This window comes from Lygodium microphyllum, chromosome 23 (genome assembly GCF_053477565.2).
Source record: "Lygodium microphyllum isolate KBCC chromosome 23, Lygodium_microphyllum_v1.1.10, whole genome shotgun sequence".
Lineage (NCBI taxonomy): Eukaryota > Viridiplantae > Streptophyta > Polypodiopsida > Schizaeales > Lygodiaceae > Lygodium > Lygodium microphyllum.
Genome location: NC_141157.1, coordinates 80,206,059 through 80,229,551, shown reverse-complemented (window position 1 = coordinate 80,229,551; position 23,493 = coordinate 80,206,059). Strand labels below are relative to the sequence as shown.

The 23,493-nt window shown below is 44.4% G+C and overlaps 1 protein-coding gene across 1 annotated transcript in view; it reads right to left on the bottom strand.

Moving 5' to 3' along the window:
* Positions 1-4,081: 4,081 nt before the first annotated feature.
* ARC6 (Chaperone DnaJ-domain superfamily protein) overlaps positions 4,082-23,493 on the bottom strand; it is an 80,131-nt gene continuing 60,719 nt past the window's right edge. The window contains exons 4-6 of the mRNA XM_087664290.1: positions 6,273-7,512; positions 5,006-5,139; positions 4,082-4,904 (exon numbers count right to left, since the gene is read on the bottom strand). Of these exons, the coding sequence (XP_087520416.1) occupies positions 4,614-4,904; positions 5,006-5,139; positions 6,273-7,512 (1,665 nt within the window). The 3' untranslated portion in view covers positions 4,082-4,613. The remainder of the gene's footprint in view (positions 4,905-5,005; positions 5,140-6,272; positions 7,513-23,493) is intronic.

The window sequence follows — 23,493 nt, the reverse complement described above, 5'->3', positions numbered from 1 at the left end:
CTCAACATCAGATAATTTCAAGGTCGCAGCAGAGGCACATAATGTAGTGCGAAATACATCCCATGACTCATTAAGAGTACCAAGCAAAAAAAGAGGAGTGACATCCTTTGCAAAAGTGATATCTTGCGAAGTCAAGTTCTTGAGTATAGCATGGAACTAGCTCAAGTGAGTAGACATGGTCACATTCTCCTTCATGCGCAAATCCATAAGCTGCCTCAGTCAATACATCTGACTCGCTGGACTGTTCTTATCATAGAGATTCTTGATTTTATCTCCTAACTGCCATACACTCTGTTCTTCCTTAAATACATTGTAATGAACCTGTTCTGTGAGAGATAATACAATAGTGGACTTGCATAACTCATCAAGCTCAAACCATTCCTCATCTAGCATAGTTGCAGGTGGCTACCCGCTGAACCTCTGGTTTGATCTGTGATTTCTGCACCAATACCTGCCAAATCTAGCTCTTCCAATAAGAGTAATTCGTACCATCAAGCTTAATGATGTTGAAAATAGCATGATCAGTGGACAAACTCACCATAATGCAGGTTGGAAGACTATAGACAGTTCAAAACTGCTTGATGTTTACTGCAAAAAATGACCAAAAAATCACCAAAATCGAGAAAAAATGACGAGAAAAGTGTAATCAAAAGCTATTGTCCACCAAGTACTAGTGAAAGTACATCATTTCAGAATATTTCATCATGAAAAATCCATGTCGGTCCAGAGTTATATGCTTGCTGTAATAAATGACAGCAGGGTACTGTGAGAGGCAATTGCTGACCAAATCACTGCACCAAGTCAAGAAATGACAGCCAAGACATGACCAATCATAAACAGACATAAATCAGCACCAAACAGTCATCAAAACCCTGAGCAAACACCCAAACATGTCATCAAAGCATCCCTCAATGTGTAGGCATACCCCCTGGACAATAGGGCAAAGTATATATAACACTGGCAAGACCTGATATCAGTAGGTGTATGCTCACAAGAGTGCAAAGCCCAAGCTCAGGTCAAAAGCAACTCCAAGATATCAGTGCATGAACCATGCAACATTTAAGTGTAAGAGATCTCAAAGTCTCAAGTATCTGTAAAATGCTCAAAATAGCATAAATCTCATGCTCAATGTCGGTCAAGTATACAAGATGCTCCCACTGGCACAAGAGACGGATAAACAAGCTCAACAGCTCAATCAAACCAAGTCAAAGTACCAAAGACAAATAACCAAGACAATGCCTCAATAGCATCCCAAGAGCATGATGACAACAAAGCAACTGTAGATAACATCCATGAGCAAGACATACATCCCAATAAATATCTCTGACAACCAAAGTGACATCCAATACAAAATTCCGGAATAGCAAATGATAATCCAAGCCAAGTCTTCAGAGAGTACTAAAGCTCACCAAGTACATGGTACACTGTGCCAAGACACATGCATCAAGGCGTAGGCATCGGGTAAACATGTATCCAAAGAGCATGTAACTATCAAAGTACTGACAACTGTCAAGCATAACCAATGTCAATAAGTACAAACTGAAATAAGCTCAAGCTTCCAAAAGCATCTGGATCCAATGACAAGCTCGAAGTCATCCGTCGATGATCAATACATCATAGCATAACCCAAGACATACATCCGGAACCAATAGGCATATGTCAAAGCATGAAAGATAGCTTCAACCCAAGAGTAGTCAACATGTATTTACTATTATAAACTGAGTATTTTCAACCCTACAATCAGACCAAAATCATAGCATTACATATAGCTTCAATCCCCCAATCGATCGACATCAGTAGAAGCATCACATAAACCATAGACATACAAATACATGATGTCTCAGACCTGAAATTTGTTGCAGAACATTCTGTCATCAAAATTTGGCAAATCCGACATAACCATCACGTCCGGAGCGTGCCAAAACCCCAACTTAGACTCTTACCTTGCCTGAATCAGGTTTCGAATGCCCGAGATATAATAAAAAGAGTGATTTTTGGACCAGATTTTAAAACAGGCGCAAGAAAAACGTGAGCTGGCTGGGGAAGTCTGCTATTCCACGTGTTAACAATGGGGCCTAAAGGGGGCACAAATGAGGGCCAAAGAAGGCCTACACCAAGCCTCAACAAGCCTTGATAGGCTGGAAGCAAGATCCAGGTGAAGGAAACTCCAAGAGGTGTGAGCTATGGCTGCCCATACCTGTAAAAAACCTTGTTTACCTAGACTTGTGGACTGAGATAAATCTTTGAAATAATGAAGCAATACCTCAATGTCAATGCCCTAGTGGTGCCTCAATAGGCCGCGAAGAAACTCGAAAAGTTGGGGAGTGACGTGAGCTCAAGAGAATGATCTATGACTGCCGAGAAGGAGACCCAATGCGAGTGGGGAGTCAATGGAAAGCTGAAAATGCCACAAGCCAAGCTCAAAAGTTGGAAAGCCGTGCTCTAATACCGAGTGAGAAGAAACAAAACTTGCACTCGAGAGCTATGGCGAGAGAGCAAGAGCAAGAAAGAGAGAGACAAGAAATGGAAACTCCAACAGTCACAATGTGTGACCCGGCCTTCCTTTATTCAAACTGTCACTAAAAGAATAAAGAATAAAATGACAGTGGCGGACGCCCGCCACCTGCAGTATACATTGGCAGTGACTGTCAGTGCAGTAATACACGGGCGGCTAGGCGGAGGCGCCTTTACCCCCAACACACATAAGATTAATCGCTAGCCAAAGCTCTTAATCGATCACACGTACGCTTACCATATCACATTAAAATTTCCTAAAAAACGTTTCTGAGAAACAATCCAAACCTTCCAAATAACAATTTATAAAAAATTTCTATGGCTATGAATGGCATTTTGAAATAATATAACTAAAATGAGCTCATTGTGATCAATTTTAAAACATCCTTTGAAAAAAATTCTTATATTTTTTTCAAGTTTTGCAATTCGCTTAATACTAAACCTTCAATCTCTACGAGTCTATATTATTGGTATCCAAGTCACACACAAAATGTCCATATCAAAGCCAACACCACGATCAATTCCTTACTGCAACCACATCCCTTGTATGGACACAAATGTATGTATACTAGAATATCTTCTAGTTCTTCCCCTTCATATTGCCAAGGAAAATGTAGTGCTAAGCACTTACTACCAAAAGGATCCAAACCATGGATTTGGACATCAATGTGCATATAGTCAATTCAAGAACAATTAGACAAAGATTAATACTATGTGATACAAGCTAGATGATGCATATTACCAACCATGTTCAAAGTCATACAAGCTAGAGACCAAACCAAGGCCAATATTGAAAGAAGAGATTGCTTGGTACATGGAGAATCACCATGCAAGTTACAAAATCAACTTTGGTGTTCGAAGACATGCGAGATAAAACTAAAGCATTAAAGCAATCAAAATATTTGAAGGGAACCAAAGCGTAGATCGTATATGAGCTTATGCCAACACAACTCAAAGCATGGCCATGTGCAATTGCCAAGATGAAGGTGGCTTGAACAAAGGGCAAACAGGCAATCTGTTGAGTCAACAAAGTCATTATAAGGGATTTCAAAAAACCTTAGTGTTGAGTTACTTTAGGGTCATGATGCATTTAGTGGCTTTTATAGCTGCTGTTGTGCCAATTGCACCTTGAAATGGATTCTAACTAAAATCTTTATGTGCCTCTTGCCTTGTAAGCCTTTCAGGCGCATCGCCGAGGACACATGCCATGCACACACTCTCTCCCCACAAAAAAAGCACAAAAAATATATATCTTTTAGAAGATACCTTGCACCGTTTGATTGCCTTGTTATGAGGTTTCAATCTTGAAAACAAGAGAAGCAACTACACAAACCATTCCAAGCAACATGGGAGTGCTCCAAACGCGCGTGCACATCTCACAACTTCATAATTGGGCATCTGGGCATGATAGGACATATGAAGAATAGAATGAGCTTAGTAGTTATCTTTATTTTGGCTTTGAAAATGAGTACGTCTTTGGTCCCATCCTAGCCCTTGAGAAATTAATGATTCCCCATAAGACTGTCAAGCCATACACTGTGATTCAGGCAACGCTTAAGAACCAGCAGATTGTAACGTCTTCGCAGTAATAAATTTAACATGATTCACCTTAGAGCCAAGCCTCAACAGAGAGAGAGAGAGAGAGAGAGAGTCATTTATGTCCAAGAGAGTACAAAAATGACCTATGAGACCACAATTATAGGTACAAGCTGATCCATGGTAGGATCATGGTATATATTGTCATGAACAAATAAAGAAATCCCCATCCATGCACACTAGCTCCTGGCTTTCCAACCATCCTGCAAGATCCATCATATCTATGATAGAATCTGCCAAAGTGAATCTCTTGAGGAATTTCTGCCATGATAGTCTGAATCCTTGGATACTCCCATTGACAACCACCAGGAAATAAACAAGCTTAACATTTGAGGATGCACCTCCAGACTAAGAAAATTTATTTAGCCTCCAGCTTGTCAATCTCCCTCCCATACTCAACTGTGGGTGCAAGACGATCAAGTCATGTCAAAGACAAATAGACTATAGTCTGAAACTTCAATGCTTTACCATAGCAGTTCAATATGCTCTCCAGCTGACCTAAGTTAAGATCTCAGGACTGCTCCAGATAATATTTTCCAATGGCCATCAACCACAGTGAGCTCGTACCTAGTAGTGTATGTGCTCTCATAGGAGTCCATAACTTCCAGCCTTTCCTCATCATATAACCTAGCACCTTCCTGCAGTGTTGCTTCTACTATGGCCCTTTTGCCATCTGTGCTTATAATGACACTGTCTATACTCAAATTGTTTAACACATATTCCCAGTACCATCGATTCTTAGACACATCCCTTGCACGTTCACTCCAGCTTTTCAACATCTGTCCATCCAACACCTTTGGAAAAGAAAAAACAGCCAATCAAGACCTAAGAAGGAATCAGATTTACAATTTTCAATTTTACATCTACGAAGATTTCAGAGTTTGAGGTTGTGTACCTCAGCAAGCTTCTCAATTTCATGGTTTGGACCAAGGGCTTTAGCCTTTGCAGCCTGCCAGTCGTTGACAAGGCGTTCTGCAAGCCGTGCATCCATTTTTGGTAGTGTGATAGCTTTGTCAGTTGATACAGATCCTACAAATACAAACCAGCTTTTAGCAAATAGTTGTTCTCAAACAGCTGACTCTCTTGAATGTTGTGCAAATGAATATAAGGCCTTAAGCCACTGTAAAAAGCTATGCCTACAACTCAAAACATACTTCTTTTGACAGGAGAAACCAAACATCCTTAGGGCTAAGCTACAGATCAGGTGTGAAGGTGCAAACAGGGCCCAATTAATGCTGAAAGTTGCCCAAATTCAAGGCCATTTTGACACAAGATTGGGCAGTTTTCTCATAATATCCTCCAATCAAATTGAACGTCACCTTATCACCTTTCGAAATTATACACGATTTGGAAGTTCCTGCATAACTTTTCTGGAGTCAAGAACAAGCAGGCCAGCTCTCAGCCTCATCTTGGTAAGCAGATCTTACAACCCAATGGAGCTGAGCAAGATCGAGAACTGGAGGATTCTTGCTACCATTATTACCTGGCAGATTTAGAGTGAAGATGCAAGCAAGTCCTAGAAGGGAATCAGTCCCCCCACTGGCCTCTACCTGTTAGGAAAATATGTCGCACTCTCAAAGGAGACAGATACTCCAGAAAGAAAAACACACTTCATTGTATATGTCACCCTCAAGCTAATCTAGCATTCAAGAACACAGTACAGCAGCACCACCAGACTGGCATGGCTGAGGTTTAGCTGGTTAGAAAGCATTTAGTCCTTCTCCACAAATGGGAAACTTCAAATAAACTGCATGTCTCAACAAAAGAAACATATGAACAAGTGAGCATAAATTTATCTACTTATTGCCTCTTGTCTCTCTGTTTTAGATCTAAATTATGAGATCAGAATGAGCACGAGCTACCACTTGTATATGTCAATTAGTTCTGATCTAATACTGATTTGTGAAAGGGATGCCTCAAAACCTTAAAATGGAAACCTAAAAATTGTAAGAACACTTCGTCAGGTAAGTCCTAAGCTTCGATAAATAAGAGTGAAAGTTTTTTCCTGTGGTGGTTAACCTATTTTTGCTTAGTACCTCCTAGGAAAAAGGCCAATGGTCCTTCCCAATTCAGACTGAATAACATGAGGGGCGACACATTATTGAAGTGTAAATTCAAAGTTCAGCAACTGGGTTTTGTTGAATCAGGAGCACTTTGATTACCTGCAGACTTTTCAGCCTTTACAGATGTATTTCCACCATTTGATCTCACGAGGCCAGAACGTGTATCAATAAACCTCCAACCGCCAAAGACTAAGGCACCAATCAGAACACCAGCACAAGCAATTTGAAGAGGAGAAGCACCACGATTCCTAGCTGTTTCACTTTTTTTTGGCACTTCAAAATCCAGAGACCCATCAGTTATTCTAACAGCATTTTCATTGTCAGATGCACCCAGCTGAAGACCATGATAAAGACTTTCCCTGTGCTGCTGTATGCGTGTATAGCCCATTGGAGACTCAGATGCTTCATCAGAGGCCATACCCTCCATTTCAGAGCTTCCCCTTGCTTTCTTCAACAGAAAGACCTTCTGTAGAGTCTCCAAGGCCGAAGCCTTTACACTATCAAGGGCAGCCCCTGCTCCAGCTCCAAGTTGTACAATGGCAGCGGCTGCTGCCAAAGGTGATTCACCTTTCTTCAACTTCTCCAGGTAGCTTAGAACTCCAGGATCATCATAATAGTCTCTAAGCTTTACTTTCAACCCCTCTGTTTCACGGAAGCTTGGAAAGACCACTTCACTTAGCCAACTTTCCAATAGTTTACAAAGGCCCGGTAGGTAGTCACCTTCTTCACTTCCAAAGGAGTGCGCTAAAACAAAATCTGTTATTGACGCATCCCTATAAGGAGAATTTGTATCATCTAAACCCAACCATGCACGGCAATCGTCCAGCTCCCCCAACAACAAAGCACACATTCCTCTTTCAAAAGCAAAGTCAAGCTGCTGGTCTGCCAATGGCAATTCACCTGAAAATTTGTAAGATGGTGAATTTGTTTGTTGAAGCTGGAGAAATAATGTGTCTGCCTCCTGAATCAGACGAGGCTTCTTTGCAACGAAACCCTCTGCAACATGTGCAAGAGACACTGAATATACTTCAGAACTCTCTGCTGGGATGTTACTGGGAGTCGAAGTGAACAGGGTCACTTGTTCAGCTGCTGTCATTCGAGCAAAGGCTTCTTTCATGAACTCTTCCCTTGTGAAACCAGGAACAGGAGCAAAGGCCCCCCCTTCACCCACAGCCCATAAAATGCTTCTAATACCCAGTAAGCCTTCCTCACGTTTTCCTTCATATTCCTTGTCCAATGGGAGACCAAGAAGCTCTAACATACATCGTGGATTTATCTGCTGTAATGTTTCATCAATTTGTTCTTGAAGAGAAGGTGCAAGGCTGCTCCCACCCTCCTCCTGAATAATAAAAATCATATAATATGCATCAATAACCATATGTATACATACATGCATGACACACACCCAAAAAGGGAGAGCTGCACAAAGACTAGATGTGCACAAAATAAGTGGCAACGTTAGAATCAATAGCACAAACCGAGCAGTAACAATCCAACTTTACCTCCACTTCTTTACTTTTCCAATCATGTTTCACAAAGACTAGATGTGCACAAAATAAGTGACAAAGTTCTACTTGGAATCAATAGCCCAACCCAAGCAGTAACAATTTAACCTTACCTCCAATTTATCACTTTTCCAATCATGTTTCAGCATGCTCTTCTTACACACTGTATCTTTCAAATTGCAATCCAACTATTTACATATTAGCCAGTCTTTCATGCACACAAACTATTTAGACTTCTTATCAGTTAAGTTGGAAAATACCTATCCGTGCACAGAATGAACGCACACATAATACAGTAGGGACACTTTTGTAGAGAGACTGTGAATCATCTATCAAACTGCTACTGGTAAATGCATAAGTGACAGCTAATGGATGTAAGATGTGTTCTTTTTGAAACCATGTAAAGACAGTTTTTTTGAGGCTTTGAAACAGTTTTCCAAAGAAAACTTTCAAAACCTTGAGAGATGCATCTTGACTTGTTGAAGAAACTACTGGCAGATGAGTTTAATTCATTGCATTTAAATGATCGAGAGGCTCAGACCTGATCTTCGGACCAGCAGCATGTTGAGCCAAACTCCTACCTCAAGGACGGCTGCCCCATACCATCAGTTCCAATCATCTCAGTGCACTCTAGAATCAAAATGTGGTTATAACATGATATGGCTTAAAATCGTTACAGGGATCATAGGTATCAAACAAACTCATCATGGTCTGGTAGAACCCTTCTGAATATAAGATAAAAAGGCTACAGTTAGTTAGTCTGGTCTAGACTCTACTCCAAATCTAGAATTAATGCTTCAATAATGGGGCGAAGTGGCAGATTGGGAGATGCATCTTGACTTGTTTGCCAAACCACTAGCAGACGAGATTGATTCATTGCATTTTAATGTTCAAGAGGCTCATACCTGAGCTTTGAACCAACAAGATACCAACCCAAACCCCTACTACCACGAAAATGTCAATTGGGCTTAATGATTTAATTAAAATGAACTCTAATTTTAGTAGCACTAACTATTGACACAGTGAGCATTGCATTAGCAGTGAATGAATTGACATCGGAGCATGCAATGGACAAGTGTATAGGCTACATGGTACAAGGACAAGACAAAAGGGACAAGATGCAATGTGAAACTTTTATTAAATTAAAAGTTTGCAGCTTAGAAGTGAGTTACACTGAAAGTTTTGCCCAATAAGTAGCTCACTTAGGGAACTTAAGTTACAAAGCAAGCCTCGAGCTTAAGTTTGGTTCAATGAGCAACTCACTTATGATTAATGGTCAAGTCATTAATTATCCATTAATCAAAAATGAGATTTGATTAATGAGCAGCTGGTTACCCATATAGAAACTTGATCTTGGCTATTTGGAGCTCTTTCTTTCTCATTTTTGGGGCAGCCCAAGTTTGGAGAGTTGTATCAGCAAGAGGAGATGCATACTTGCCACAAGTAGTTTTGAACTGTCTACAGTCTTCCAGCCTGCATTATGGCAAGTTCGTCCACTGATCATGCTATTTTCAACATCACTAAGCTTGATGGTACGAATTACTCTTATTGGAAGAGCCAAATTTGGCAGGTGTTGGTGCAGAAATCGTAGATCAAACCATTGAGGTTGAGCGGGCATCTGACTGCAACTATGCCAAATGAGGAATGGCTTGAGCTTGATGAGTTATGCAAGTCCACTATTGTATTATCTCTCACAGAACAGGTTCATTACAATGTATTTGAGGAAGAACAAAGTGCATGGCAGTTGTGGGATAAAATCAAGAATCTCTATGATAAGAAAAGTCCACCGAGTCAGATGTATTGGCTGAAGCAGCTTATGGATCTGCGCATGAAGGAGAATGTGACTATGTCTGCTCACTTGAGCCAGTTTCATGCTATACTCAAGAACTTGACTTCGCAGGACATCACTTTTGCAGAGGATGTCACTTCTCTTTTCTTGCTTGGTACTCTTAATGAGTCATGGGATGTATTCCGCACTCCATTATGTGCCTCTGCTGCTACCTTGAAATTATCTAATGTTGAGAGTGCTCTTCTGCAGGAAGAGGTTAACCGTAAGAATTTGGATGCCTCTCGCGTGTTGCATACTATGACAGTTAGAGGCAGGAATGATGGATATGGAAAGCATGGCAGTGGCAGTAGCCGTGGACGGGATTCTCAGAAATCTCGGTCTAAGTCTCATGGAAAGTCACGTAGCAAATCCCGTGGCAAAAATACAGATGTTACTTGTCACCGTTGTGGAAAAAAGAGCCATATTAGGCCACAATGCCATGAACTGCGCAATGAAAGGCGCAAAGATAAGGGGAAAGACAAAGTGCATGATAAGTCTTCTAATTGCAGCATAGTGCCTGCAAAGTCCAGTGTTAAAATTGAAGAGATCAATGTTATGCAGCCTGAGGATGTTGATGATGATTATATCCTTGCAGCTTCTTCTAGTGCTTCGCAGATGACAGAGATACACTCTATGTATGCACAGTGTTGGCTCTTGGACTCAGGTGCGTCATTTCATGTGACATCTTGCAGAGAGTGGTTTCATTCATACCGTACTGTTTCAAGTTCTGTGCCCTTGGGTGATGACAGCTTTCTTGATATTGTGGGCATTGGTGATGTTAGGCTACAATTTCCTTCTGGCAACACTTTTGTTATGCAGGATGTACGTCATGTACCTGCTTTTACACGCAGTCTCCTGTCAGCTGGACAGCTTGATGACACAAGTTATCATGTATCTTTTGGAGACTCTGCATGAAAGATCACTCGTGGCAGACTTGTGATTGCGAGAGGTGCCAAGGTTGGCAGCCTCTATCCCTTGATTGTATCCGCTTCTTCCCTTGATCATGTTTTGTCTGTGGGTTCTATCCCACATGTATCTCTTTGGCATGCCCATTTGGGCGATATATCTTTGAAGAGAATGAAAATGCTTTCTAGTTTGCAGTACTTACCGCCCCTTGATTATGCATGTTATGATTCATGTGAGCATTGTCTTTATGGCAGGCAGACTAGGTCTATGCATAAGAAGTCTGGTAGGCCACGCATGAGTAAGCCCTTGGCATTGGTACATTCGGATGTCTGTGAACCCATGCCCTGTCAGTCTATGGGTGGTGCAAGTATTTTGTTACGTTCATAGATGATTTTTCACGGAAAGTTTGGGCTTATCCCATTAAGCTGAAATCCGATGTCTTTAGATATGAGGCATTTTGCCATGTGCCCAGGGACAAGAGAAGTAAGTTGAATCCTAAGAGTGTCAAATGCATTTTCCTTTGTTATGGGGATGCAGACGAGATAGGTTACCGTCTTTGGGATCCGTAGACGGGGAAAGTCATCCGCAGTCATGATGTAGTCTTCCATGAAGACAAGATGCATCGGCAACCTGAGAGAGTTGTTGAGATCCGTAGGGTCATATTTCAGGAGGAGCCGAGAGCTCCCGCACAGCCAATTGAACAGTCTACAACTGCAGCAAATGCTCATGGTCAGGGTATTGGACAGGCAACTAGGCAGGCAGCAGAGCCTGCCATGAGACAGTTTGCTAGAGACAGACGTCCACCTGATAGATTCAAGCCCTTCATGCATTATGTCTTGGTTACAGATGCAGGAGAGCATTTCACTTATGATGAGGCTATGCACAAGGGTAATAGTCACTCCTGGGAGAGGGTTGTGCAGTCTGAGATAGACTCCTTGCATAAGAATGAGACTTGGGATTTGGTTTCCTTGCCTGAGGGCAAGAAGGCTTTGCCATGTAAGTGGATGTACAAGCTGAAAAGTACCCCTGGACACCCCAAGCCGGCATACAAGGCTAGACTGGTAGCAAAGGGTTTTAAGCAGGAGCATGGTGTGGACTTTGATGAGGTCTTTTCTCCTATGGTTAAGATGACCACCCTGCGCTTAGTCTTGGCTTTGGTTGCTCAGCTTGACTTGGATTTATGCCTGATGGATGTCAAGACACCTTTCTTACATGGGGACTTGTATGATGAGATTTATATGGAGCAGCCTGAGATTTATATGGAGCAGCCTAAGGGCTTTGCAGAACCTGGCAAGGAGCACCTAGTGTGCAAATTGAAGAAAAGTCTTTATGGCTTGAAGCAGGAAACTAGGGAGTGGTATCATAAGTTTGATGCCTTTATGCAGTCACAGGGCTACAGCAGGAGTGCTATGGATCCGTGTCTTTACACGAAGAAAGCCCGTGATGATTCTTTATTGATTTTGGTACTCTATGTGGATGATATACTGATAGCAAGGAAAGCTCATGATGAGCTAGATGCTCTTAAGGCTCAACTCAAGAAGAGCTTTGAGATGAAAGATCTGGGACAGGCCTCTCACATACTTGGTATGTGCATTAGACGCAACACGCATCAGAGACTCCTCTACTTGTCACAGAGGGAGTACATTCATAAAGTCCTTGAGCGCTTCCACATGCAGGACGTAAAGCCTATTGGTTGTCCATTGCCTTCTTACGTGAAGGTATCACAGGCTGATTGTCCGCAAACAGATAAGCAGAGGGCCCAGATGGCCAAGATTTCCTATGCATCCGCAGTGGGCAATCTTATGTATGTCATGATCGCCACTCGTCCAGATATTGCCTTTGCAGTTGGTGTTGTGGCACGCTATATGGCTACACCTGGCCAGAAGCATTGGGATGCCGTGAAGGATATCATGAGGTACCTAAAGGGCACTGCAGATATGTGCATATGCTATGGTAGCCACGATACAGGAGTCGTGGGGTACACTGACTCTGATTATGCAAGACATACAGATAGTAGGAAGTCCACTTCCGGCTATGTATTCACCTATGCTAGAGGTGTTGTTTCTTGGATGTCCAGGGTGCAGAAATGCACGGCCCTTTCTACTATAGAGGCGGAGTATATTGCAGCCACTGAGGCTTGCAAGGAGGCCATTTGGTTGGGTTATTTGGTTGCTGACCTTGGTATTGATGCTACCCCTACACTGCATTCGGATTCTATGAGTGCTATTCAGTTAGCCAAGAATCCGGTCTTCCATGAGAAGATGAAACACATTGAGGTGAGGCATCACTTCATACGTGGGGTCGTTGAGGACAAGTCTGTTGATCTTGTCAAGATCTCGACTAACCAAAATCCTACAGATCTGCTCACGAAAAGCCTCTCTACAGAGCGTTTTGCCTTCCTCAGGAGGTTGATGGACGTGGGATGAGATGACATCTTTCCTCATCCTGTTGTACATGTGTACATGTTGTACTGCTTTTTTTTCTTTTTCTTTTCACTCCTCACTAGGGCAGATTCGCCTTTAAGTGGAAGGTTGTTGGGGGTAAAGGCACCTCCGCCTAGCCACCCGTGTATTACTACATTGACAGTCACCGCCACTGCACACTGCAGGTGGCGGGTGCCCGTCACCGTCACTTTATTCTTTATTCTTTTAGTGACAGTTTGAATAAAGGAAGGCCCAGTCACACATTGTGACTGTTGGAGTTCCCATTTCTTGTCTCTCTCTTTCTTGCTCTTGCTCTCCCGCCATAGCTCTCGAGTGCAAGCTTCGATCCTTATCACCTTTCAGCAAGTTAGGTAATGAACCCTAGGAATCTCCAACATCGATGACGCTGGCATTCAAGGTGGCGCTCGCCGACCAACAATCCGCGTCCAACTCCCAGAGTCGGACGCTTGGACCAATCGAACCGTTCCAGAGTTGGACGCCCGGACCAGTCGAACAGTCCGAATCGGACCACTCGAGTCGAACCAGGCCCAGTCAGTCGGACCACCTTCCAATCAAACAAGTCGGACCACCTTGGTCCGATCAGGCATACCCAATCGGACTCGAACCGTCTGACTCAGAGAGTCGACCCAATCAAACCAATTGACTCGAATAGTCCGAGTCAGACCAACTACAGTCGTAGACCACCAAAAGCGGATTGTTCGACTCTGGGAATCCAACCAACACGACAGAACAAAACTAGGGCAAATTTACCAGCCTCTGACAAGAACTAGCCAAAATCAACCTCAGAACCAACTCATAGACCATAGAATTACCCTGACCAAGTAGAGGGGAGTAGTAGAGACCTAGACAATTATTAGGGGTAGCTAAGGAATGCACCTAGAGCCATATTAGGCTGCGAACAAAAAGGGGGGTTAGCGTGAGTTGCATCTTACGTTTTGCATACTCACCCCACATCAATTTCATCACTTAATATGCACTAAAAAGCCGAGAGCCTGATTTCGCACAGTGCACAGAAGAGAGCACGTGCACACATCCACCGAGGGAGTTAAGTTGAGGAGTGTTTGTTAATAACAAGGAACTCACCCAGACATAACCCAAGAACAAACCCACCAATAGGAGGAGATCTAAAGACATAGTTGGGTGATCAAAAACCCAAGCGTAGAACCAAGCAAAAGACGCACCAAGGAATTTAGGATGAACAGTCACCATTGAAGGAGTGGATCTACCCGATCTAATCAATCTCATCGACAACTTGGTGGAGAGAGAGACCACGGACATGGCAAAGACAAGCACTAACCACGGACAGGATGAGGAGCTCGACCTAGGTCTCCCGATCGAAATCCAACAGCTGGTCGCCAATTACGACCTACAGGCCTAGACAAACCACCACGGCAGGACATCTGAGAATGTCATAGCAAACCTAGAAGAGGAGAAGAGACTAGCGTACAAAGCTTTGCGAAGCCTAGCAACCTACAATCAAGAATAGCAAGCCAGGAGCTTGCAGTAGAATATGGAAGTGCGTGAAATTCAGCGGGTGCTAGCGCTAGCAAGCAGAAATAGGACGGATCCTGATACTGAGAGGGAAAGAGCGCTAGAGGGAGATCTTACGCTGAGTGAGCTTCTCATGAAGCGATTGTTAGACGACGCTTCCGCCGAGCGAAGTGCCACTGCAGTGGCCACCTCATTGCTTGCAGGATTAGGATTTACTCAGGGCTCCAAGAGCCAGTCTAAAATCCCGATAGTCGTGAAGCAACTAGACTAGTACCAGCCTAACGATGACCCAGATAGCTTCATAGAGCAGTTTGAGCAAGCCTACGAGGCCAACGGCCTCACCGATCTTACTTTGCACTCGTAATCTTTTGGTCTATGCTTAGGAGATAAGGGTAGGACTTGGTACACAAGCCTGGACGTTGCCGAGCAAATTGACTTTAACAACCTCAAAAGTCTCTTCATTAAGAGATTCTCTGAGCTTGGGTACTCCGACAACTTGCTATTGTGGCTAATGAATGTCAAGCATAGGGATAAGGAGGATATCCGAGATTATATGACCCATGTGAGAATCATCAAGAGAATTCCTACTAGCGAGCGACCAACCAAGAGAGCAATGTCCACAGTATTCATTAATGGAATACAAAGTGAAGAGTTGTAAAGGACTTGGCTGACAACTCGAGCTTACAGCGAGACGCACTGACGAGGGTCTTTGAAGAGGCCATTAGAGTGGACGACCAGCTCAAGGAGAGAAATTCCAAGAGCTCAAATTGAGAAGAGACTACCTCTAGAAATCTCGAGAGAGCTTCAACGACAAGCGAAAGATCAGGCCCAAGTACTCAGGATAAAGGCAAGGACACTGACTCAAGCTAGGAGCTAGCGGAGATGAGGATGGAGCTAGCTAGATTACAAAAAATAATGAGATGACCGACACGCCCTCACGTCCAATGCGTATATCATGGCGAAAACCACCTGTCAACAGCTGAGTGTCAGGATCCTCGATCCCAACCTTGTGCCAATTGTGGTAGGTTTGGCCACGATGCCATGCATTGTAGACTACCGAGGAGACTCCCGTACTCGCAACCATATAATCAACCATACCTGGCGAATTGGCCACCAAACTTCTTCGGAAGGGAAGCCCCATTAGCTCTCCCAGCACCCAATGACGGCAAGCCAACCATTCCTAGGATGGAGATAAACCTTACAGACATACCTAGACCACCTGGACCCTACGTGACCCATCCACCAAGTGACACTCCAATCCACTACGTGTAAGAGCCAAATGATGAAGAGCATTACATACACCCTTCCATCTCATACGACGAAGAGGACAATGCAATCCTTATGGACTACCAACCAGTACCAGTGATGGCGTTAGGTAGAGGGAGAGGTAGAGGCTTAGGAGGGCAGACCCAAGAATCAATCACATGCTAGACTTGCGATCACCCAGGACATATCTCTTCACGCTACCCTGAACGAGAACAAGCAAATCGAGACAAGGCCGATCAGAGATGTGCTGAATGCAGAATCACGCACCTCTTTGTTGATTGCCACAAACGAAAGCCCTCCTCTAACTCAACGAACGAGCCCTCAGCCCCATTAGGCTTGTTCGGTGTCGAGACACTCGATGGGAAAGCCATGTCTATCATGTTACATGTCATAACCTGCGCACAAGCAAAGCAGGTTGGCATATCATTGCCAGGGCCTAGCAACTTAGATGCAGCCTCAATCAGAAAAAGGAGCCGTAGAAGGAGAAAGAAACTGGACGCAAAGGTCACGCTAAAAACAGAGAGTGCCACAAAGCTACCTGCAAGAAAGAAAGTGACGGACGTAGAAGTTAAAACATCAGCCCCAAGGACGGCTGAGAAAGGAAGTGCGAGGATCGGGGAGTACCCCAACCCAAAGCACCAACTCGAAGCCATGGAAAAGGCGGAGTGGGTAAAAGAAGGCTAGGAACACCTAAAAGATGCCGAGCCCATATTGAAGGACGAGATCGATGATCTCTCAAGAATAAGCATGCCGATGTCACCTCCACAACCAAAATCGAGAGATGTGGCCGCACCACAAACAATGCTGCATAAACAAAGCCTAAACGCTACGGGCCAGTGAATCAACCAAGGCCATTGGCCAAGACGCATAGAGACAGGAGCACGGCAAGCAACTAGCAATCCCCTCACCTCACTAGTAACCACCCCTATGATGCTAAGCCTAGGAGATCTGCTTGGGCAGCATCGGCCGATGTGCAGGAGTTGAAACAATGGGTTGAAAGACCAATGGGGCAAGGTGCCACTGACTTAAACGAACACGACGCAGAAACGCAGATACTGAGTCTGACGTTGCACTCAATACCAAAATCCTTACACATCAATGCTTTCTGGGAGGGCACTGAAATGCTTGTTGTCTTGCGGGTCTCAGCTCTAGGCGACACAACAAGAAAAGGAATCATAAACACGGGAGCGAGAGTCAGTGTGCTGAGTCATACAGTGCTCCAAACCTAGGGTAACCCACCAGTCGAGACGGCCAGGTTTAACATCACTCTGACTAATGGAACGAAAGTGAAACCATTCGGCGTGTTAAAAAATTGGCCAGTAAAAACCGCAAGAGTTCAATTCTCGGTTGATTTCTAGTCATGAAGGGAATGGACTATGATATCCTGCTAGGCCGACCCTGGATGCGCAATGCAAGAGTCATAGAAGACTAGAGCAACGGTTTGATCTTCCTAGGCAATCGAAGGGAAGCCCTAAGAGTAGAGATGGACACCTGGAAGGCTACGGCGGTCGACCTAGACGCCATCTCCTCTATGCTGAAGGGTGATGGCCAAAAAAAAAAATTTTACGAACCACTGACTAAGTATATCCCTTGCCTTGAGGATGAGCGAGACTGGATACATGTCCGTGCTACAATCGACCTACCATTCTCAGACAACAAGAAATACGAGCAAGTTGTTTAAAGCAATTGGCAAGACCCGAGAAAAGCCTTCAATGGCAATCTACATGATGGCTAGGAGCGTGTAGAGAGGAACCAACCCGATCTCATTCCAAGTACCGAACAACAGACCAGAGCTCCATGAGATCTTGAAATACCTGACCAACAAGTTAACTGGCAACCCGTCAGCAAACCTTAAACCACTCGAAGATCTCTTAAACGGACCTAAGTGGCGATGGACCAAAGTGCACGACTTACACTTAATGTACAATTGAGCCTTAGTCACCAATAAGAAGGACGAAACATATCAAGACTTAGGAAACGATGAGCAATCGGATGAAGATAGCTCTAACGATGAATATAAGGACTGTTGTTCCTTCAGTGACGAGAGTGAAGGAGAGATTAACACGAAAGAGTATGACACTAAGGGACAGGTGATAGAGCAAATATGAGCAGACTCCAAACCACGCAAGGAAAATGCCTTTAGAATCAAAAGAGGAGTCATGTGCATGGGTTGCGATCGCACCTAGTTGGAGCACGTAGGTGCAATAGACTTTGAGCAAGCAGGCCTAGCCCAACCAAGTGCCACGCCATTGCTTACAACAAATTCACTATCGGAGCTACGACCACCAGGAGAGACTCCCTTTTCTAGCGAAGATGGAGAGTTTGATTGAGTCGAAAGTAAGCTCAGATAGTGATCTCGAGATACCTCGACCTTCCAAGACTAGACGCACCAAGGGGGACTTACCCGTCCACCTCAGGCGCCATAGATTAAAGAAGGGAAGAAGGAAGCAGCCTAAGGACGCACAGGCAGAGGAGCAAAGAGCACCACAAGACCTACCAAGGAGATTCACCAAGTTCAAGAAAGGTGATAGGGCAGTGATCTTGCTAGGGGCCAAACGCCAGGGGCAAGCAAGCGAACCCATAGAAGGACCCGCCAGAGTCAAGGAGGTCAAATTAGCTTGGAAGGGGGAGACACCCCAACCTGGCTAATTTGACAACGCAAGGAAAATGCCTTAAGAATCGAAAGAGGAGTCATGCGCATGGGTTGCAATCGCACTTGGTTGGAGCACGTAGATGCAATAGACTTTGAGCAAGCAAGGCCTAGCCCAACCAAGTGCCACGCCATTGCTTAAGACACATTCACCATCAAAGCTACGACCATCGGGAGAGACTCCCTCTTCTAGCGAAGATGGAGAGTTCGATTCCGAGTCGGAAGTAAACTCAGATAGTGATCCCGAGATACCTCGACCTTCCAAGACTAGACGCACCAAGGGAGGCTTACCCGTCCACCCCAAGCGCCATAGATTAAAGAAGGGAGGAAGAAAGCAACCTAAGGATGCGCAGGTAGAGGAGCAAAGAACACCACAAGACCTACCAAGGAGATTCACCAAGTTCAAGAAAGGTGATAGGGTAGTGATCTTGCTGGGGTCCAAACGCTAGGGGCAAGCAAGCAAATCCATAGAAAGACCCACCAGGGTCAAGGAAGTCAAATTAGCCAGAGAGGAGGAGACACCCCGACCTGTCTTTATAGCCGATGACCTAACCAAGGCAAAGGAAGCAATTCTCATTGCTCTCTTGTACGAGTATATAGACGTCTTTGCTTGGTCCTTGGAGGAACTCAAAGGGCTAGATCTGAGTGTAGTGACTCAATATATACCCATGACACCCGATGCAATGCTGGTCAAGTAGCGACCGTACCCCATGAATCCAAAGCATGCCCATGCTATCAAGGAGAAAATCGATAAGCTAATGAGAGCAGGATTCATCTACGAGATTAAGCACAGAGACTGGGTCTCACCCATAGTCATCGGACTAAAGAAGAACGGGAAGATCAAAGTGTATGTCAACTACAAGAAGGTAAACGCTCCTACGAAGAGAGATAATTATCCATTGCCATATACCCAGCATATGGTTGAAAGAGTAGCTGGTAAAGAGGCCTACAACTTCCTGGATGGCTTCTCAAGGTACAACCAGGTGCAAGTGCACCCTGACTGTAGCACCTTTGCCACTAAGTGGGGAGTCCTTGCCTACATAGTCATGCCCTTCGGGTTACTAACGTGCAGCTATCTTCCAGAGGCTCATGTGTGCTATATTCAAGGATACGCTTAGGAAGAAGTTAGAGGTTTTCGTCAATGATCTGTGTATTCACTCCACTTGAAAGGAGCACATAGACAAACTCAGAGGTGTCTTTGAACGGTGTCGATTATATCATCTCTCGTTGAACCCCGTAAAGTGCCAGTTTTGGGTAAAGCACTGATGCATCCTAGGACACGTGATGTCGAAAAACGGCATTGCCACCAACTTCTCGAAAGTCAAGCTTATCGTTGATCTCCCGCCACCAACTGATTACAAGAGAGTTCAATGCTTCCTAGGCCATACACGGTATTGTCGGCGGTTTGTGTTGAACTATGCATTGATTGCTAGACCTCTATACGCCTGGTGAATACAACTTAGACTATCCTGTGGGCTTTGCTAGCAGACAACTCACGAATACGGAAATGAATTATTCGACAACAAAGAGAGAGGGGTTAGCCATGGTATTTGCTATAAAGAAGTTTCGGTATTATCTTTTGGCTACGCCCTTTACCTTCTTTGTTGACCATCAAGCCCTGCTCTACCTTATTAATAAACCGTGCACCACAAGAGGCATAGCTCGATGGTTACTTCTACTTTTAGAATTCGACTTCTCCGTGGTCGTACGTAAAGAAAAGCAGCATTATATGGCCGACCACATGTCTTGCATCCCCACAGGAGAAGCCGTTGGGCAAGGCATTGCAGACGAACTACCTAATGCACATCTATTCAATCTATCCAACGAAAGAGATTTTTTTAGAGCTAGTTTAACGCCTTGCTGGGCAAATGACATAGTCCAAGTGCTTGAGCATGGACTTCCTGAACAACCAATAGAGAAAGCCCGCGACTTAGGTGACTCATTCTCAAAGTCCAACCTTATCAATTGATAGCAGGCCAACTCTATAAGCTAGGGCAAGACGGATTGTTGCGCAAATGTGTGTGCGAGCATGAAATGCACGACGCACTTGCAGAAGCATATGGCGGAATAGTAGGAGGGCATTTCGGCAAAGACACAACAGCCCGCAAGATACTGCAATTTCAGCTATGGTGGCCTACTCTTTTCCGAGACGCAGCACGATTCGTAAAGCACTCTGATGTGTGCCAAAGGACCAAGGTACCAGTTCACAAGGACAAAATGGAGTTAAGTCTGAAGCAACCATTCGAGAAATGGAAAATCGACTTCATTGGGCCAATTAGTCCCACAGCACAATACTCACAAGCAAAATGCATCATTGTTGCCATAGACTATCTCACGAAGTGGGTGGAAGCACAAGCTACAAGAAAGAATGATGCAAGGACCACTAGCAAGTTCCTTTGGGAGTAAGTGATCTCACGATTCGGCTGCCCTATCGAACTCATTAGTGACCAAGGTACACACTTCATCAATGAAGTGATCGCTCATCTCCTATCCACCTTTCTAATCATCCATCGGGAATCCTCACCGTACTATCCTCAAGCTAATGGCCAGACTGAGTCTACGAATAAAATTCTAATAAACATCCTGACCAATATAGTCTTTGCTTCGCGCAACGACTGGGATAACAAGCTCATGGCAGCTTTATGGGCTACCGCACAACTTATAAAACGGCTATGGGACAGACTCCCTTCAGGCTGACCTACGGAAGTGGACCAATTCTACCTGTAGAGTTCTTTGTTCCTAGCCTGAGAATTGCTCATCACGCGAGATGGGATGGAAAGAAGGCATGGACAGAGTGCCTAGTTGAGCTAGAAAGCCTATCAGAAACTCGATTTCTAGCCACCCACGCGCTAATATGCGAGAAGGCAAGACACAAAAGCTGGTTTGACAAGCATATCAAACACCGAGATTTCAAATAGGGAGACTTAGAACTCAAGTATTCTGTCAAGGGTCATAAACAGAATATGAAGTTTAGAGAGCTAGGGCTTTTCACGATTCGCACCATCAGCAGAACAAATAATGTGGAACTTGAAACCCTGGAAGAAGAGGGCATAGGCTTCTTCAATGGCAATCACATTAAGAAGTATTACCCTCCCACGCACCCATTACATGAGCCTCCAATGCTGGAGCCCCCTGTCAACGTACGAGTGCCCACAATTACGGAGATTAAAGATGAGGATGAGAAAATGGTAGAACCAACTTACCTAAGCATGACGGTCACTGCCAAGCACACGACCACCCTTAATGCACCGATCGATGAGGAAGCTGACTTTAATGTCCTATTTCACGCGCATTGGACCCGAATTGGCAAACCGCAGTTACAACCCACTAACATCAAACTCACCCCATTTGAGGACCGATCATATACCCTCTTGGAAAAGTGCAAAATTGCAATCTCTATCGAGTCTAAGAGCATACCAATGATCTTTTATGTGCTGCCAAACATTAAAGATGTAGGTACGGACTCGTTGTTAGGACGCCATTTAAAAAGCAAGCTCATTGCAATGTCGACTATGAGTCCCAAGGAATTCACCTCACCCTAGGCAACATGCATATAGTCACTGCTTTCAGCAAGGACTGCACAACTCCTTCAAAGTCTGCAAAGTCACTAGTAGAGAACTCTACCGTCAAGTCTAGGGAGGGGGGTCATGACTTGTCACCACCCGCCAAACCGCAAGACGAGCAAACCACTAGAGCCAAAGCTGAGGCCCGCAAACCAAGGCTTCAATGGATGCCTAAACATCAAAACCCGCCACCTAGAAGCAGACATCCACGGCCTCGCAAGGCTAAGGATCCACACTCGAAACCTAGGAAGCCAAGACCAGACCATACACATCGACATACGGTCAAGCCGCGATAGGTCCCCAAGACCTTATTGCAAGCGTAAGGCTACTATGAGGGCAATACCTGGATCTAGGTACCTAAGGCCAAAACAGCCAAAGGCCCTACTCAAACGCCGCCCTCAAGCTTGACCACACGAAACATCAAGACAGATCAAGCACTCAAACCACAAGAGACTCAGGCTGCTAAATCCCTAGAACCTCCGAAGTTTAGGCCCGCACAAATCTAAACCAATCTATAGGCCAAAACCGCAACCTACTACTAACAAACTGTCTCAACCTAGGTCTAGGCCTACTAGTGCCCCTCAGGCCTCAAAAGCACCATTAGCAACCGCAAACCAGCCTATTGAACAAGAGACTAAGCCACAACCTCAGAAGCAACTCAAGCTGCAACAATCAGATGCTGAACTCTCTAGTTCAGTCAAACCCCAACCACCTGCAGGCCTTAGATCCTCTTATGAGCAGAGATCAATTCTAACCTTGGCCGCGGACTTCACCAAGAACACAAGGGATGACTTGGTTGCTTGCCTTAGATGCTTGGATGCTACCTTTATGACACTTGCTAAAAGTTATGACAGGTTGGATTTAGGTCTTTTGAATGAGCCTATAGCCACGGAAGTGCATACACTCCCCTCTTCTTAGGAAGAATCGGAATTCGTATTCATTAAGGCTTCCGACGCAGCTGAGGAGCTAATTGCCACTGAGGTCTCCTAAGATCCGCACGAAACCGACACCTCATTACGTCATATCATGAGAGTACTATCCTTGCCATAGACAAAGACATCGAGGAGTTAAAACAGCTCGCTCACACCGACTCCTCTTTCTTGAGGAAATGGTATGCTCTTCGACTTCAATGGGAGCTAGAGGGATACCAAATCATAACTAATGTTGAGCAACGACAGGCCATCAAAACCTCGGAGTATGACCCCACTTATGTAGCTCCAACCTCCTATAAGGTATTGACCACTATATGTGACCGACCAACACCTAGAAGAGCACCTCCTAACCCACCCGTATCCAGATTGAATTCTGACCGAGGAGGAGTTACACATTGCTAGTCGAGTAAACTCCAGTGACTTCCTCACGGATATTCTCACCTACATCACTCAAGCAGGCATCCGCCCTTTCGACATGGACCATTATGCTAATTTAGAATACAATCCGAATTTCTATACTTGGCTCATGCAGAAGTAAAGCCCCAAGAACACGCACTAAATGCCCTTAACTCTCAACCTCTAATCCTAGGAAGGATTCTTCTCATTCCCAAGGGGGAAGGGGGGAAGGTGAAGTAAGGTGAAATCAAGGAAAAGTGTCATAAAATTCTGGAAATGAATAGAACTGCTCGAAGAAAAATTCATTTTTTATACTTAAAGCATGTTCTTCTTTCCATA